This window comes from Salvelinus fontinalis, chromosome 4 (genome assembly GCF_029448725.1).
Source record: "Salvelinus fontinalis isolate EN_2023a chromosome 4, ASM2944872v1, whole genome shotgun sequence".
Taxonomy (NCBI): Eukaryota; Metazoa; Chordata; class Actinopteri; order Salmoniformes; family Salmonidae; genus Salvelinus; species Salvelinus fontinalis.
Genome location: NC_074668.1, coordinates 41,996,903 through 42,015,887, shown reverse-complemented (window position 1 = coordinate 42,015,887; position 18,985 = coordinate 41,996,903). Strand labels below are relative to the sequence as shown.

Genomic DNA, 18,985 nt, shown 5'->3' with positions numbered 1-18,985 from the left:
GGCAACATGTCATTGACAGACATTAAAGCAGCCACTAAGAAAACCGTAGGGACTTCAGGAGAGAAAGCAGAAGGCAAGACATGGCATCAACTTCTACAGGGATGAGAGGAGTAGACAAGGGAAAAAGATGGTTTCATAAGTATAATTTACAGTAATTTACACTCAGCAAGATGATGATTTACAACCAAACAATTAATACTGGCAGTCTTGACAGATTTTAATTCTTATTTTTTTTCTCTAAGTAGGAAATTACTCCCCTGTGTATGATGATGTCATCTTGCTGAGTCTACCTTTCATTTCTTACAGTTTCAGTAACAGTCTCAGAACCCACCAATTCACAGATTGGAAATGTAGTTGAATAAAGTTAAATGGACTAAGTAATATTCTCCAACTAAATTGAATTACTGAACATTTGACAACGTGACACAGTTCTGAGTAGGGGGGTAAAAGAGCTTCTACTTTGGCTGTGGGCCATGTGACACCTGACTCTCAGAGGAAGGTAGGTGAGATGAGAGAGGCCTGACAGATTCTCTTATAGCAATTGGATTGAAACCAGCAGTGGTAACCTTATAGTGTGTTTTATCAGGAGAGATAAGAAATGACACACACACACACACACACACACACACACACACACACACACACACACACACACACACACACACACTATATACTCACCATGCACACTAAAACAGCCTACTCAGTAAAGTGTTTGAAACACCTATGTAACTGGTCTATTACTACTACACATACCCATGTTATCTACCCAGATAAATCCTATCCTACACTGGTCTCCTTTCCCACCACCACCCTTGTCATTCTGCCCCATATTCTCTCACACACACACATCACCCTGACACAGCTCACTCCAATATTTTACAGAGGGTGATGGGAAATGAGAGAACGGTAGGTGGAGCGGAGGGGGAGGGAATGCACAAGAGATTTTCGGTTTGGGAATGCACGAGAGAAAGAGAACATATGTAAACATACGTTTCCCATGCCAATAAATCCCTTTGAAAGTAATTTAATTTAGAGCGAGAGAGAGAGAGAGAGAGAGAGATGTGGAGCGGTGAGAGAGGGGGAGGGGGAGAGAGAGAGAACGAGCGGTTGGGGGTCTCATATTCACAAACACAAACACACATCTTTCAGTGACAGGTAAAGAGATCAGACCAGGCGTCCTTCTATCCAGCCTGGCCTCAGAGCCATACGAAAAAAAAGAAGAAAAAAAATGGAGCACTTCCAAGACTTATGATACTTACAAATACTGTACTTACTTTAGACAGAAATGAAAGCAAGGAGGTTGGTCTGGGAGGATGGGTGGTTGTAATCCGTGACAGTCTTGCAATCCAAAGGTTGTGTGTTCAATTCACCTAACCTGCTACATAAATTCACCTAACCTGCTACATAAATTCACCTAACCTGCTACATAAATTCACCTAACCTGCTACATAAATTCACCTAACCTTTGTTGTTTTAGTTTCCATAACCTTTCACGTAAATTATTCTAACATTTGTCGTTAGTTCTCCCAGTAAATCTCCTTTGTTGTTATGAGGCAACAAGCAACCTGGTTTCAGAGAAAGATGTATAATACTACATGTCATCCAAGATGTATATTAAGTTACGTCATCCAATTCGTATGCTATTGTTCGACCGAGTAAGACGTATGATACTCTAAGTCCTATAATTCATATTATATTGTATGACTGCTATCCCATTCATTTTGTAACCTAACGTTACGTATCACACTAAAAGTTGTGTCAAAGATTTACATACTGAAAAATACAAATTACCCTGAGACCACGTCACATCAAGCCCAGCAAGGGGAGCAAAACATCTTTAACACACACATGCACAAACACACACACCCCTCCTCAGCCTGTCACCTCAGTGAAGGTGGAGCCACTGTAGGGAGCGGGAGAGAGAGAGAGTCCACTCCACACTCATCCATGGAGAGAGAAAGAGAGGAGAGAGCAGCGGAGGATTTCACACTCAAATGTATTTTACCTTCTTTGTGAAATCTGGAAATCTGTGGAGGGTATCTGTCAGCAATGAGCTGTTGAATGTTTGAGACTTGAGGGATGAACCTGGAGAAAGTGTTATAGCAGAACGGTCCTATATCAGTGGACCTTTCATTATTGGAGTAATCATCTGAGGAACTCTGGTTTGGAATTAAATTCAGTGGGACATAGGACAGCTGCTTGAATTGTCATTGGAATACACTGACAGTATATGCACTGGTAAAAATAAGGTGGGTGTTTTTTGTTTTTATTTATCTACCTGGACATCTGTATAGGAAGAAACGTGAAAGAGAGGACTCTCAGATTTGTCATTGGAATTCATTGACTTTCAGGACAGTAACTGCTCTAGCTACCAAAAAACAGGAGGAACAGAAGGACATCTCTTTTTGCGTCGAGACCTGGTAGAAAAGGTATCAGATAGCCCCATTTCCCAGGAGGGCTCCCCTCCCTGCCCTCCCAGCCTACCCTGTCCCCAGCAGCATGTCCCAGGCTGTGAGGCTGATTCCAGTCCTCCCCAAACCACTCTACCATGAGCACATGGGCTGCTGGAGGGAGTAAGGCTGCCTCTGCCTGGTCCACCTCTGGGTCTTGGTTTAGGTCTGGCTCCAGGTTTAGGTCTGGTTCTGGGTCTGGGCTAAGGTCTGGCTCCAGCTCCATCTCTGGGTCCTCCTTTTCCAGCCTGTCACTGTCTCTGCTGCTAGCACTGCTGCTCTCCCTTTCTATCCCTTTGGTTGTCTGTCATCAACCTCTCTACAGAGGCAGGAACCAGCCCCACAGCCCCAACAGCACTCTTAGTGCCCCAGTGAACAGTTCCCTGGCTGGGTCCAGGATTGGAGGAACTGGGCAGACTGGGGATCCCTTAGGAAGGACAGGGGGTCCACTTGGGAGGCATGTACGCAGCTACAACCACCTGCAGGGAGATGTGCGGCGGAGAAAGCTCTTCTCCTTCCAGAAGTTCTTCCTGCGGATCGATAAGAATGGCCGAGTCAACGGGACCAAGAGTAAAGATGACCCACTCAGTAAGTAACCACAAGAGTATGTTTTTCAATTTGTAGGAAGGTGAAAGAGGGGGAAACAGAGGTTCAACCATAGTGTATTAAAAATGAACCATTGTGTTGTTTAGGCTTTCTCAAACCTTCTGGCACGGTCTTCACTACAGAACATCATACGAATTACAGAAAAAAAGGAAACTAATTCAAATGATTGACTTGAATTGAAGGATTTTACTGAATAACATTTTTTTTTGCATTGATCATTTCAAATACTGTATGTTGAATCAAAATGGCAAGATTTGTCTCCGAGCAGTTCACAGATGTTAAACCTTTTAGTTTAGTTCACATTCCTGATTAAAAGCTCCTTTTTTCCGTCTCTAGCAAACATCCTTGTGATATCTGGCCTCTCCAAACATTCAGCACAATGATGCTAGATCTCAGATGGCTAAAACAGGACAAGGGAGGAATAGATTAGCAACCTGTTATCTGTCATTATTCACTGCCCAGGGTAAATAGCACTGATAACAACTAGACAGGAGCAGGACTGGGGGAAGGAGAGGAAACGTCAATCACTACCATGCTCTGTGACTCTCTCACACACAGCCAGTCTGCTACATAATGCCGATACCGTCTGGTTTCTGATCACTGCAGTATCATGTGAATGTGATCTGATACATTCACACAGGTACAGTAACATAAATGGGGATGTTTTTCTACTCACGCCAAATTGTTGTGCCTGAATATCCTATTGTAAACGGTGTAGCATTGTATGTCTAAGCACTTTGTTGCCGTCTTCACTGCAGCTCTTTTTACTTAGTGTTCTCAGTGATCACTGGGAGAAAAAAATAACTTTCTATCAACCCACTTCCCAATTAGCTACGTGTGTGAGCCTATCTGTGTGCGGGCACTCACATGCTCAAGTGGGTGTGTGTTCGGATGTAGAAGCCAAGGAACCAGCGGCACATGTGCCCACTTAAACTACAACCCCCACCCACCCACCACACCTACCACCCCCCATCCCCGGTATATGGTACTCTAACGTTTCTCCTGGGAGTTCTTAACCACACATTCGATCAAAGACACTTATGGGAAACAGTAAGGGATGTAAAAATGCCACTAATGGTGTTTGTTTTGACAAGAATATGACAGAAATGTCTTTATAGACTCTACACTTTTATATAAATGTATTTATAGACTTTAAACTGTCTTTATTTGACAGTGAGGCAAAAAATGCAATGAATTTCAATGGGCCCCTTTCGGGTATTTGTGAAATAGTACAACAGCCAGGCTAGCAATGTCTTTACTAAGATGATTGGTGGGTTCAACTTGACGCTATAGTACGTGTAAACCTATTGAACCTATCAATTATCTCTCACCATTACTCCTCACAATTCTTTACATTTCTAGGCTATAATACTAGTACTAGTAGTATATATTAGTAATATTCTGTTGTATATATTACTAAGCATTTGCAAAAGATGACCTAGTTTATCTTTGGGTTGAGTATGAATGCAGTGGTAGGGGAGGGGGGGGTACTAATTCATGAATGACATGGTTAACGTCATTGTGGTCACATCAAAGCTACGAGTGTTCAGTATCAATGGTGGTGCTGTCACAAAGCCGTGTCCTAGGGGGGACTGGGGACAGTGTGTGTGGATTATATGGCCCATGATCAGGTTCACAGGGAAAGGGATACTACAGAAGAGCAGCTCTAGTTTCTGCTCTGGACCAGGGGCTAGACATGATCCCTGGGAGGATGTCCTAGACATGATCCCAGGGAGGATGTCCTTTGAAGGCCCTTGAAATGGCACTAGATCAGGTTTTTGGAACTGGTTCTGTGGTAATGCCTAGTTAAACACTCCGGGTTGATAGAAAACAATAACATAGAACCGATATACTGTATGAATAAAACTAGAAAAGGCCATTTCCCAAACTAAATCTGTGTGCTTGTTCTTGCTAGGAGCAATCCCATGAAATATGTTGAGTTAAAGTTTTGGTAATCTTTCCATAGATATGTTAAATCATGATTATGTTTATGCACTACAAAAGCATATCTGGAGACAATATTACCAGTTTTGATTTTTTTTAAAACATCCCTCACTCTCTCACTAGTCATTCTTATTTCTCCTCTTTAGAGATATGGTTTACGTCAAGTTTGTTTGTGTGCAAGGCTGAGACCCGACCTTTGAACCCAGGTTACAACAGTGCAGCAATAGAAGGGGAAACAACTGTTTTGGGGTTTGAAATACCAACCTTGCTAGCACAGATCTCTACAGATGTAGAGGTGGTGGTTTTGGGGGCTGCCCATGGCCCTGTGAGGACCCTGCTCTGTTTAAGAGCCTGTATCCAACCTCCCACAGATTTATATGGATGCCAGTGCAAAACTGTCCCACATGGCACTCCATCATGCTGGGATTCTGCTGGGAGCTTACAGAGAGAGGGGGCTGGAATGGAAACCCCGGAAATATGGAGCTTTGCTAAAATAAGCACATGGGTATAAAGCTACACAAGCTAGCCGGCATGCAGAGTAACAAAAAATGTGCTTATCGATAACCTAATTTGCTATACATTTTTACATTTCACCAAATTTGAACAACCTAAAGCATTTCTAATGAATTGTACATTGTTACTGGGACGGGTAATGGTGGACTCTAGCAGTGCTAACTGAGGCACTAACAGATGTGTGGCGGCAGACGGATTAGTCTAATTACCCCAAACTGGGATTGTGTGAGTATGAGCCCAGCCTGTCAAGAGCGCAGGAGGCAAATATAGGAGGCCACCAAACGTGTCTGTGTGTCTCTCTCTCTCTCTGCCAGGGGCCATGTGTGCTGAGGCGCCAACGGACTTGGCCTGACATGGTCCCCACTTGCTCTCTCTCTCTCTGTGTGTGTGTGTGTGTGTGTGTGTGTGTGTGTGTGTGTGTGTGTGTGTGTGTGTGTGTGTGTGTGTGTGTGTGTGTGTGTGTGTGTGTGTGTGTGTGTGTGTGTGTGTGTGTGTGTGTGTGTGTGTGTGTGTGTGTGTGTGCCCCCCACAGAAGGGAAACCACAGCCAGTACTCTCAGGGACACTGAGATAGAGATGTAAAGTTGTTTATGGACGTGGATAGAGGAAGGATATGAACAAACTAATTACATTCAATGTGGTCCTCATCTGCTTAACAGCTGATTTATGTTTCCATCCATCCCATATTTCAACATGACAATACAGTTCGAATGGTTCCAGATCTCTAAGTATATTTTTCCTCATTCTTAAATCAAGCAGTCTACCGTATCTGTACTGTAAGCTCTGTCCAATTTTTCTGAGACAACACATATTTTTCAAAGAGTAAACTTCCAGTTACCAAGAATAACAATGAAAACTGCAAAACACATCTGAACTTGGCAACCCACTGTGGAAAATCCACCTTTAATTCACATTGGCATTGTCTGCACCCCTTGGACCCTAACGCACCATTTACTGTAGTAACTACAAACAGAGCGTATCAAATGAGCCACACATTAGGAAAAAGAATCCAGTATGCAACAACAAATATTTCCCTAAATAAACAGATGGAAATGTGTGGTTGACCCAGGGCCATGTTTTTATGCGTGGTGTATCAGAATAACCACTACACAACACACAGGTGTCACATTTGGTGCTGGGTGTTGTACTGTGTAGTATGTTGAATGAAAAACACATTTCTCCTAATGGCTTTGTTTTGTGGCATTGTGGATATCATTCCTAAGTGAGCAAGTAGACATTAATCATCACAGACTGAGTGGATACAGGTGGGAAATACTATAGGCGTGTGTGTGTGTGTGTGTGTGTGTGTGTGTGTGTGTGTGTGTGTGTGTGTGTGTGTGTGTGTGTGTGTGTGTGTGTGTGTGTGTGTGTGTGTGTGTGTGTGTGTGTGTGTGTGTGTGTGTGTTCATGCATACAGATGTGGGTCTTAATTTGAGCCAGTTTGCTACAGCAGGAAAATGATCCTGCAGCAACAGGAAATTATAATTATTATGTGGATTATAATTAATGGACATTTTTTAAGGGGTTTGCTCCATTTTTTGTTAGGGCAAATGACATTACAAACTATGAAAGCCTTTTTAAACCTTGAATATACTACAAGTTTGCATTTCCTGCAGGGAAATTCTCAGCAACGAAAGAGTGATCCAATTAAGATCCTACATCCGAATGGGTGTGTGTACGTGATGTGTACAATGTATACTCTATGTTTGTGTGAGGGGGGGGACTCTTTGTGTGTGTGTGTGTGTGTGTGTGTGCTCAAACTTTATAAGAGCCGTCTCGCCCCAGCCCCCGGCGTGTGTCTTTGATCAGTGGTCATTAAGTTATTTCTAATCCTCATCTCCCTGTCTCTCTGTCATGGCCTCTGTTCTCCTCTGTTCTTTCTTCTTTCATCCCTAGCATGTTTACAGAGGGGCCAGAGACGACCTTAGATAGTCTTACATCCTCACACGATACCGGACACCTGATCCCTTACAGAAGCAACTCTCAGATCTTCAATGGCCGTTGTGTCATAGTCCCCACCACCACTTCACCTAACGGTAGAGCTGGGCGATATGGACAAAAATCCATATCACTGTAAATGTACTGAATTATCATGGTAACGATACATTTAACGATAAGTTTATAACATTAAAGTGCACCACAATATTTTTTTATATATAACCCTAAAAACGACTACTACTTTGAATGTTGTAGCTGTCAATAGTCCCATTAACAATCACACATATTAGCAAACATATCTCATTTCAAACTTGTCAGCCAGCCCGTCTATAGGGCGGGTTGGCTGACAAGTTTGAAATTCGATAAGTTGGCTAATATGTGTGATTGTTAATGGGACTATTGACAGCTACAACATTCAAAGTAGTAGTCGTTTTTAGGGTTATATTTTTTTTTTTAAATCACAAAAATGACCACCTTTACTCCACACACAGAGAAGCGTACAAAGCTCTCCCTCGCCCTCCATTTGGCAAATCTGACCATAATTCTATCCTGATTCCTGCTTACAAGAAAAAATAAAAGCAGGAAGCACCAGTGACTCGGTCAATAAAAAAGAGGTCAGTTGAAGCAGATGCTAAGCTACAGGACTGTTTTGCTAGCACAGACTAGAATATGTTCTGGGATTCTTCCTATGGTATTGAGTAGTACACCACATCAGTCATTGGCTTCATCAATAAGTTCATCGATGACGTCGTCCCCACAGTAACTGTACGTACATACCACAACCAGAAGCCATGGATTACAGGCAACATCCACACTGAGCTAAAGGCTAGAGCTGCTGCTTTCAAGGAGTGGGATTCTAACCCGGAAGCTTATAAGAAATCCCGCTATGCCCTCCGATGAACCATCAATCAGGCAAAGTGTCAATACAGGACTAAGATCAAATCATACTACACCGGCTCCGACGCTGGTCGAATGTGTCAGGGCTTGCAAACCATTACAGACTACATAGGGAAGCACAGCCGAGAGCTGCCCAGTGACACGAGCCTACCAGACGAGCTAAACTACTTCTATGCTCGCTTCGAGGCAAATAACACTGAAACATGCATGAGAGCACCAGTTGTTCCGGACGACGGTGTGATAACGCTGTCCGCAGCCGATGTGAGTAAGACCTTTAAACAGGTCAAAATTCACAAGGCCACACGGCCAGATGGATTACCAGGACGTGTACTGCGAGCATGCGCTGACCAACTGGCAAGTGTCTTCACTGACATTTTCAGCCTCTCCCTGTCCGAGTCTGTAATACCAACATGTTTTAAGCAGACCACCATAGTCCCTGTGCCCAAGAACACTAAGGTAACCTGCCTAAATGACTACCGACTCATAGCACTCACATCTGTAGCCATGACGTGCTTTGAAAGGCTGGTCATGGCTCACATCAACACCATTATCCCAGAAACCCTAGACCCACTCCAATTTGCATACCATCCTAACAGATCCACAGATGATGCAATCTCTATTGCCCTCCACACTGCCCTTTCCCACCTGGACAAAAGGAACACCTATGTGAGAATGCAATTCATTGACTAAAGCTCAGCGTTCAACGCCATAGTGCCCTCAAAGCTCATCAATAAGCTAAAGACCCTGGGACTAAACACCTCCCTCTGCAACTGGATCCTGGACTTCCTGACGGGCCGCCCCCACGTGGTAAGGGTAGGTAGCAACACATCCACCACGCTGATCCTCAACACAGGGGCCACCCTGGGGTGCGTGCTCAGTCCCCTCCTGTACTCCCTGTTCACTCCTGACTGCATGGCCAGGCTCCAACACCACCATCAACTCCAACACCATCATTAAGTTTGCCGATGACACAACAGTGGTAGGCCTGATCACCGACAACGATGAGACAACCTATAGGGAGGAGGTCAGAGACCTGGCCGTGTGGTGCCAGGACAACAACCTCTCATGCAACGTGATCAAGACAAAGGAGATGATTGTGGACTACAGGAAAAGGAGGACCGAGCATGCCCCCATTCTCATCGATGGGGCTGTAGTGGAGCAGGTTGAGAGCTTCAAGTTCCTTGATCACCAACAAATTAACATGGTCCAAGCACACCAAGACAGTCGTAAAGAGGGCACAATAAAACCTATTCCCCCTCAGGAGACTGAAAAAATTTGACATGGGTCCTCAGATCCTCAAAAGGTTCTACAGCTGCACCATCGAGAGCATCCTGACTGGTTGCATCACTGCCTAGTATGGCAACTGCTCAGCTTCCGACCGCAAGGCCAACCTTCCTGCCATCCAGGACCTCTATACCAGGTGGTGTCAGAGAAAGTCCCTAAAAATTGTCAAAGACTCCAGCCACCCTAGTCATAGACTGTTTTCTCTGCTAACTCACAGCAAGCGGTACCAGAGCGCCAAGTCTAGGTCCAAGAGGCTTCTAAACAGCTTCTACCCCCAAACCATAAGTCTCCTGAACATCTAATGAAATGGCTACCCAGACTATTTGCATTACCCCCCGACCCCCTTTTATGCCGCTGCTACTATTTGCTATTATCTCTGCTTTAATAACTCTACCTACATGTACATATTACCTCAATTACCTCGACTAACCGTTTCCCCCACACATTGACTCTGTAACGGTACCCCCTGTATATAGTCTTGCTATTGTTATTTTACTGCTGCTCTTTAACTACTTGTTACTTTAATTTCTTATTCTTATTCATATTTTTTAAACTGCATTGTTGGTTAGGGGCTTGTAAGTAAGCCTTTCACTGTAATGTCTAAATCTGTTGTACACCTGTTGTATTCGGCGCATGTGACTAATAAAATTTGAAGAAGCTGTCATTTTCTTTTTTTAAATGTAACCTTTATTTAACTAGGCAAGTCAGTTAAGAACAAATTCTTATTTACAATGACAGCCTACCAAAAGGCCTCCTGCAGGGACAGGGGCTGGGATTAAAAATTAAAAATAAATAAAATATAAATATAGGACAAAACACACATCACGACAGGAGAGACAACACAACACTACATAAAGAGAGACCTAAGACAACAACATAGCAAGGCAGCAACACATGACAACCCAGCATGGGAAGCAACACAACATAACACTAACATGGTAGCAGCACAAAACATGGTACAAACATTACATTTGGCATGAGGATTATAACAATTGCATATTACATTTATGTATGAACAGTTTGGCTCGTTTGGTATGTAGGCCACCAATTCACAGTGCAAATATTCTGGTTACCTAAAAGCCATTCAAAAAGGTTGAATTATACCCTAGTAACCATAGCATGCTGTTGTTGTAGACAGCTGAGGTTATTAATTGTGCTCGTAGTATCAGAGGTCAGAGAGATACAGCTTCCTAATGTGTCCTTTGACCAGAGAGCCCATTTATCATCCACACACGCACACACACACACACAAACACACACACACATTTATCTAATCTGATGCTGGTGTGTGTTAATGACCCCTCTCTGTTTCCCAAGGCACGTTTGATTTCATGCCTCACTCCTTGACTTCTTCTTCCCATTTCCTGTATGGTGTTGTTATCCTATCTTGCAACACACACACACGCACACACACATACAGCTAGGGAGTATGAACTGTAGGGAGTTGTCATGATGATGGCATGGTTCCCCTCCTTCCTCTCCCTGATGAGTGCTTGTGTGGCTGCCTGTGTCCCTGTCCAACTCCCTGTCTTGTTGTCAGACCGTCTAAAAAGGTACTGTGTGAAGACTTGAAGAGGCAGGTGACCTGAAAAAAAGTGCCCTCTAAAATATACAGTGATTTACATCCCTGTCTCCACATCATGTATAACAAAGGGGATTAAAAATTATGCAAGTAATGTTATTTGATCAACTCCAATTCTATCTACCAATTTCATAGCTGACTAATGAAATTAGCTGCCCCCCCCCCAAAAAAAAAAAAATGACCTTGTGGCAGCGAGGTCTACATCATTCGGAAGAGCTGGGATGATAAATAGGAAATTATCGACACCGACCAAACTGATCCACCTATCATGGACATTTTTCTGATATCGTTCATTACGAATAAATCACCTATAGAAAAAAACGGATGCGTGCGCAGCTATGGGGCAAAACAGACAGGTTGGCTTAGATTGTTGACATGTGAACTATATTTAGTCTCCAAATGTTTGAGAAGATAAATTCATTTGCACAATCAGTACATGTTGTTCTTCAAATACAGCGTTACAGTTGTTGGTTAGCTAGCTAGCACATTTTTTGCCATATTAGCATTGACATGAAATCAGTCAAAAAACCTCAAAAGAAGACATGGTATCAAGAGCAAGATAAAACCAGCCTAGGTTTCCCCACATGACTGGGCTCCCGAGTGGCGCAGCGGTCTAAGGCACTGCATCTCAGTTCAAGTGGTGTCATTACATTCCCTGGTTCAAATCCAGGCTGTATCACATCCGGCTGTGATTGGGAGTCCCATAGGCCAGCACACAAGGCCGTCATTGTAAATAAGAATTTGTTCTTAACTTATTTGCCTAGTTAAATAAAGGTTAAATAAATAAAAAATGAGTTAAGTTGAAGTCTGTTGTTTTGTGTAGAGGAGATGAAGCAGGCTTATTTGGATGAAATCAAGGATGGATGGATGGATGAAAACTCTACCCTACAGTTGAAGAGGTTCTTTAGGATTTTCTCTGACTAGTAACTAGAGTATTTTATGTATCTACTGAGCACCATAAGTAGCATGACAGTTCAAATAGGGGGTGCTGATACCTGTCCTGTTGATATCTGCCCTGTTGATATCTGCCCTGTTGATACCTGTCCTGTTGATATTTGCCCTGTTGATATCTGCCCTGTTGATACCTGTCCTGTTGATACCTGTCCTGTTAATATCTGTCATGTTGATATCTGCCCTTTTTCACACATGAACAACCTGTACAAGTGTGTGGTGTGAAATTGAAATGTGTTTGTTGAATATCCCACTTCCCCTGCCATTATTGATGCGACCCTGGAGCAATTAGGGTTAAAGCTGCAATATGTAACTTTTTGGGAGACCCAACAAAAGTCACATAGAAATATGAGTTATAGCTCTGTCATTCTCATTGAAAGAAAGTCTAAGAAGTGGTCGATCTGTTCTATGTGCGCTATTCTTGCTTGTTTTGTCACATAAACAGAAATTAGGCAAACTATACGAATTTTAGCCACTGGGAAATGGATTTCTACATAGTGCATCGTTAGGTGCCTAGCTCAAAGGCAGATCGACAGATTTTTCATCTAGTTGGCTCTAGGATTTGAACTAGCAACTTTTTGGTTACTGGTCCAATGCTCCAACTGCTAGGCTATCTGGCCCCTAGTTGGCTATGAACCCACACAATTTCACCTAGAGGCTTTCTGAAACACATCCAGCCAATGTGTTGTCTTAAGAAAGGCTCTAGCCGGACCATTTAATGTGTCAATTATTGATGGGCTTGGCTTGGGTAACAATGGATGGAATCCTGTCGCCTCACTTGACAGTCTGTGCTGCTGTCCATGGACCATAAAGATCTGTCCATTTCCCTATATCTGACACAGCTGGTGGCTGGGCCTTTGTCTTCCTCAGTCAGGAGGGGCAGGCAGACTGCTGACTGTTTTACAAACTCTTATCTGCCGTGTATGTGACCACAGCCGATCCAGAACACTAGCTTCTATTTCCTCTGCCTCTGATGTTCCTTAAAATCCTCCCCTCTACAAATGGTCATGATGATTATAAATGGCTTATAAAAAGGTGTTTTTTTGGTGTTTATTCTCAGGTATTCTGGAGATCACGTCAGTGGATGTGGGCGTGGTGGCTATCAAAGGACTGGGCAGTAACTACTACCTGGCTATCAGCACCAAGGGAGAGCTGTATGGAGCGGTCAGTATCCGTGTCAGAGGTCATTCAACAAGCCTCAAAGAGATCCCCTTAGATTCTTCAGTCTTTATCACCAGATTGTTTAACTATGTAGCTGCTTTCACGTTTAACCAATGGTGCGGTGGAAACCATGAAAAGTGCTAGGAGCACACGAGCATTTACAGACGAAATTGGAAGTCAGCAAGTCATGACTATAGTTCTAAGTGACACAGACTTTCGATTACATCACATTTATCACTGATTTGAATAATTAACCATTTCTATTGAGTGTACCCCTCTGGTACATCTTGACTAAGTTGAATTGGTTCCCACTGGGCAAAATCAATGTTGTTTTCAACTGAATTTTTCAACGTATCGTGACGTGGAAACTATGTGGAAAATATATTGGATTTGAAAAAAGCCATCAACTGTTGTTTTGAGATGAAATTTCAACCGCAGGATTATGCCATCATAGTGATTCATTTTCAACATTGACCAACATTGTATAAAATGTGTTGAATTTGTACCTTTGAAACAATGTCAGATCTTCAACTCAACATCCACTATAAGAAAGAAACAAAATGCTGGTCAGCACCTCCTACTGGGCAGTTGATATATCTACAGCTACCCTTTAGTCTCCCATCCAGGATTTTAACTAAGCCTAGCTTTGATATGTATCACTGACTGTTACCAATGCGCTTTTGTGAGAATGATTGTTAAGAAATCTCCACTTAATAGATTCACTGTTGCTATCATAGTCATTCCCAAGCGTGGGTTTAAGATAGCAAATTAGATGTAACCTTGTATTTTCAATCATGTATCATCAATGATGCTATTTAGGCCTATACAGCATTTGGGAAGTCATCAATAGCTATTGTTTAAATTCAAACCAGTGTTCAACTAAAACTAGACAATAGGTCTAGGCCTAGGATTTTAAGCTTTGGTTGATTTCAAAAGGAACACTACAAGTTAGTAATACAAATATGTTGGATTCACATCTCCATCCAAACCAAAAATCGAAGTTAAAGAATATAACTGTATTTAAAGTGCATTTATAGTTAGATTTTATTTAATTTAATCCTATTAATTAGCTTAGATGTTTGGTTTTAATGAATCCACCATTTCAATTATTCATTTGTAGACAAACTGGAAGTAAGCCAGACACAGTGGCACAGACAGAACTATCCAAGGACACATATCCTTCAAATGTTGCTATTTGGTTGCGTTGACAACCAAACACAATTCAAGTATCACTTTTGACATACAGTAAATAGTCTATTAACTTGTTGACCAGTTAAAAAAAGTATAGGTTGGATTCAGGCCTCAATCTCAACCAAAAATAAAAGTTAAAGAATAGCACTTAGCCAGTTTCTCAGATGGGACTACCCAAGCAGTAGATACATCTCCTTTAAACGTTGATATTTGGTTGCATTGTTAACCAAACACAATTCAATATTACTTCTGTAATACAATAATATAACAGTATTTATTCAACACATCCCTTGCCACATTCTGAGGTTACTGTAACAATGCATGTCTTCTTATGTAATCATAGAAAGCTGCATGCTCAAGATAGCACGCAAATGTCACGCAAAAAAAGCACGCAAAATTGATATAATAATATGCGCATAATCTCAAACTCCGTTGACCACTTGCACTATGTATTTAAATAATCTCAATTGCAATCCAGGTAATTTGGTTGCGCTATTAGATGAAGCACAATGTTAACACATTAAGTTGTTGTACAAATAAACAAAATATCTAACGTTGTATTCCCATTTGAACTTTGTTGTGCTTTTAAATGGTTGAACGTGCAGTAATAACACATTTAGGTGAGAACTAAAAGAAAAATCGGACATTTGATTTTCGATTGGAAAGCATAGTGGATTAGATTGCTGAAAGCATAGTGACAACACATTGGGAATTAAACAAACTTTTGACTGTCTTTTGAGTGGCTGAAAATAGGTTGTAATATAGTTGATCAATCTATCAACCAAATATTACCCAATTCTCCACGTTGGAATTACGTGGTGTACCCAGTGAGTTATCAGTTAGCTAATTAGATTGAATTAGTTTGAATAAATACCTGGAAATATTTTGATTTAAACTCTTGTATGAACAGTACACCACTGGACTAACTGTAGTGGTGGTATTTTTACATCTTTTGCCAGTGTATGCACTTCAAAAACGGAAACGGTTGAATCAGTATAAAATGGATTCAGTCAATATCCAAATACACATATGTGAATGTAACCCAATAATGTCCCTTGTTCTTCCAGAAAGAGTTTGGCATTGACTGCACACTGAAGGAACGTATTGAAGAGAACGGCTATAACACCTACGCCTCAGCCGAGTGGAGGAACAAGAAGAGACAGATGTTTGTGGGCCTGAGTGTCCAGGGGAGGCCACTGAGAGGGAAGAAAACACGGAGGAAGAATACGGCCACACACTTCCTCCCCATCATGGTGTGGTGATGAGGAGCTTTTCACTGGACTAGACCCTGTCGGAGAGCTAATTCAGCACTGAACAATCTTTCAACTAAGGATAAGAAAGGACTCTAATCTGGACAGAGAGCATCTGAACTAAAATACATATTTTGTCTAAGGAAGTTACTTAACTGCGCAGATGCTGCCTCCCACTGGGCACGGACGTCAATTCAACGTCTATTCCACGTTGGTTCAATGTGATTTCATTGAAATTACGTGGCGCAACGTTGATTCAATCAGCTGTGCCCAGTGGGCTGCTTATGACTTTGCTTGAGATAGTTTATTGGTTTGGGGGATGGACAGTGTTTTCTGTGGCACATGGTGAAATATAAACTATATTCTGTGCCAAGTCATTGGAAGGAGGTGGACTGAAGGAGGACGTGACATTCGGGGGACAAAGTAGGAGGCTGTTTCACACATCAAGTGGATGAACTGAGGAAGCACTGGTTTTGTGTGTAAAAAACACTTTTTACAAACTGTTATTCACGGTTCTCAATCGCATTTCAATAATCTGAACACGTTTGGGAATCAAGAAGAAGGGCTAACAGATCATTAAATGCGAAAACAGCAATAAACTCTTGAGCAAGATCCTAGTGCTCATTTTAAGCCTGAAACCATGACAACAGTGAATATATAATGTATACTTAACCACTAAGTTCTGACTGTGTTGAAGCAAATTATTTATTTTGTGTAATATTTAACTGGAGGTGGAAAGAAGGTGAACGTTTATTTGCATTATTTTACACCTTTAATGTCTATAAGAGAAAATAAAATGAGACGTTTCCTCCTCTGTATCCAGATGTTCTAATGTCCATCACTAAAGTGTGCAACTAAAACTGGTTGACTCGGTAAACATCCGACAAATACACACATGAGAATGTGAACTAATACTGTCTACATAGGTAACAGGTTATGGTAAAAAGGAAGATAACCCAGAGCACAGAAAACAAGTGTAGTTTTCGAGTGACTATTCTTATCAGGCTGACTGAGGTAGGGAATGACAAAAGGCAACCATTACAGGCCCACCAGATATTCCATGTGGCAACCATTGCGCTAATGATTAGAGTTCCCAAACAAACTGGAAACATACAGGCCAACCACATCAAAACGGAAGGGAGGTAACTACCCTGGTATGGGCTGTAGATGCTTACATCATTTTTTCAACTATCACCCCATTACCGTGGAGCTGCAACATTCCCGAATGTTGCGGAGGCCTTGGGCCACATGGATACAGAAAGAAACCCTTTTTTCATACAGTAAGTAATATGAAGAAAAGTTGATAGTATGTAGACCTCACGTTTCTGCATTATATTGTCCCACATCAAGCCCTTACTAGAATGTGGTGCAGGGTATGTGGGGTAGGAGGCTGTGAGTGTGTGTTTGTGTGTGCGTGCCTGTGTGGGCGCGTGCGATGCGTGCACGCGATGCGTGTGTGAGAGAGATGTCCGTATGACCTGTGTCTCGCCACCCACTTCCTCCTGTAATCGTCAACAAATGCTCTAATCAATGACAGCTGTCAGATGCCAGATCAAAAGACCAGGGGGAAAATGTTAACACCACGAACGCTCGGTCCTGTGCCTCTCTCATCTAAATATATTTTTATGTAAGGGTGTGAAATTGGGAAAAGAGCACAGAGTGTGTGCAAAACTAACATGAAAATGTCCAGATTTGTCCCATTCAACTAGAGACCGTGATTCCTGACCTGGAACTACAGTAAATGCTTGGAGATACTGTAGGATGCCAGGGATCATGACAGTATTTGCTTTGAGCTAGAAATGCTAATATTGTCCCCATAATGATGGCTTATGGACTCACAACAAATTGTTTTGTGATGTTGCAATGTATTTCCAACATACTGCAATGGTCCTTACTATATGAGCCAAGTTAAATTCCCACCAAATGGGGTTAACCCTATTGATGCAATGCGCAGGGTGTTTGCCTTTCCCGCCAGCGACCCAGGTTTGATTCCCTGCCGTGCCATTCGCTACGTTGGTGTCAGAAGTGGAATGGTGACTGTGAGGCCATTGGAGCGCATGGCTCAGATGTGTGAGGTGGCTGAGTAGTCGAAGTCTGCCTTTCCATTCCGAGGGGGCAGTATAGCAATCCTCGCTGAGCCACGTTACAATTTCCACCATGGCCTTGATATCGTCCCCTTTTCACAGCATTTCCTTGGATTTTAACATTATGCTATATTGTCACTTGGTCACAGATAGTAGTATAGCCCATATGCCACAAGGCTAATAGTCAAACGAATTGCCCTGAACACACAGCCAGTGCCCCCCCCCCCCCCCCCCCCCCCCCACACACACACACACACACACACAACGCCAGCTAGCAAGGACTCCAAAAAGCATTGTTGTCATCTTTCATCTTCTATGCGTTCTTAAGACTTGACTTGTGAATGTTTGAACTCTCTCCAAGACACCCATTTGGGGGAAAAACAGCAATAGCAGAAAATAGGGGATGTAATTTTTTATCAAAGTGTGTCTCCACATTTCTGGAACGGGAATGCTCTTTCACATAATGTGATACAGCTTTGGGAAACAAGTGGAAAATGACTGAAGGCTAAACAACTAATGAATGCTTATTCTGTTTATGTCTGGTGAAACACACATGTTTGTAGTGGGCAGCTACTGAGAGAGCAGCAGAGGGAGAGTGGCACATGTGAGAGGGTTTGATCCACAAGGATCCTGATTCTGCTCTCTGATGCATGCGTCTGTGGTTTTATTGTAGTGTGGGAGGTGGGTGGTATGTTTATATTATTCGACCACCCCACTCCCTTTCATTGCTAAAGAACCTGGGTCACATCTATCATGATATGTGTATTTGATTAACTTACTTGTTTGCTTCAGCTCAATGTAGTCCTCCTGGGACTTTTTTACGGTCTGCTTCCGCTCGGTTGTGACTAGTTACCACAGCCACAAAGGCAACATTGACTATATCGTACAAATGTATGAAATCAAACATTTGAGGTTAGTTTAAGGTTAGGACTAGGCATAATGTTAGGTTAGCAGTGTGGTTATGGTTCAACTCAGATTATAAGAAGATACATTTTAAAAATAGGAAGGGTTTTAATAGTAATTATGACTTTGTGTTTATGATATCTAGTCTACCGACGACCCACTCCGCTCAGCTCCAAGTTGGTGCTCTGCCACTCCCTTCCCCTAGAGGTCACCAACACCTTCACTTGCATAT

General features: G+C 42.3%; 1 protein-coding gene across 1 annotated transcript; it reads left to right on the top strand.

Annotated features, from left to right (window-relative positions):
* The first annotated feature begins 1,954 nt into the window (after positions 1–1,954).
* On the top strand, positions 1,955–16,506 carry LOC129852787 (fibroblast growth factor 10-like). Its single transcript, XM_055918444.1, has 3 exons — positions 1,955–3,038; positions 13,225–13,328; positions 15,584–16,506. Exons 1-3 carry the CDS (start codon positions 2,549–2,551, stop codon positions 15,776–15,778), a joined length of 789 nt encoding a protein of 262 aa, XP_055774419.1. The 5' UTR covers positions 1,955–2,548; the 3' UTR covers positions 15,779–16,506.
* The last annotated feature ends 2,479 nt before the right edge of the window (positions 16,507–18,985 follow it).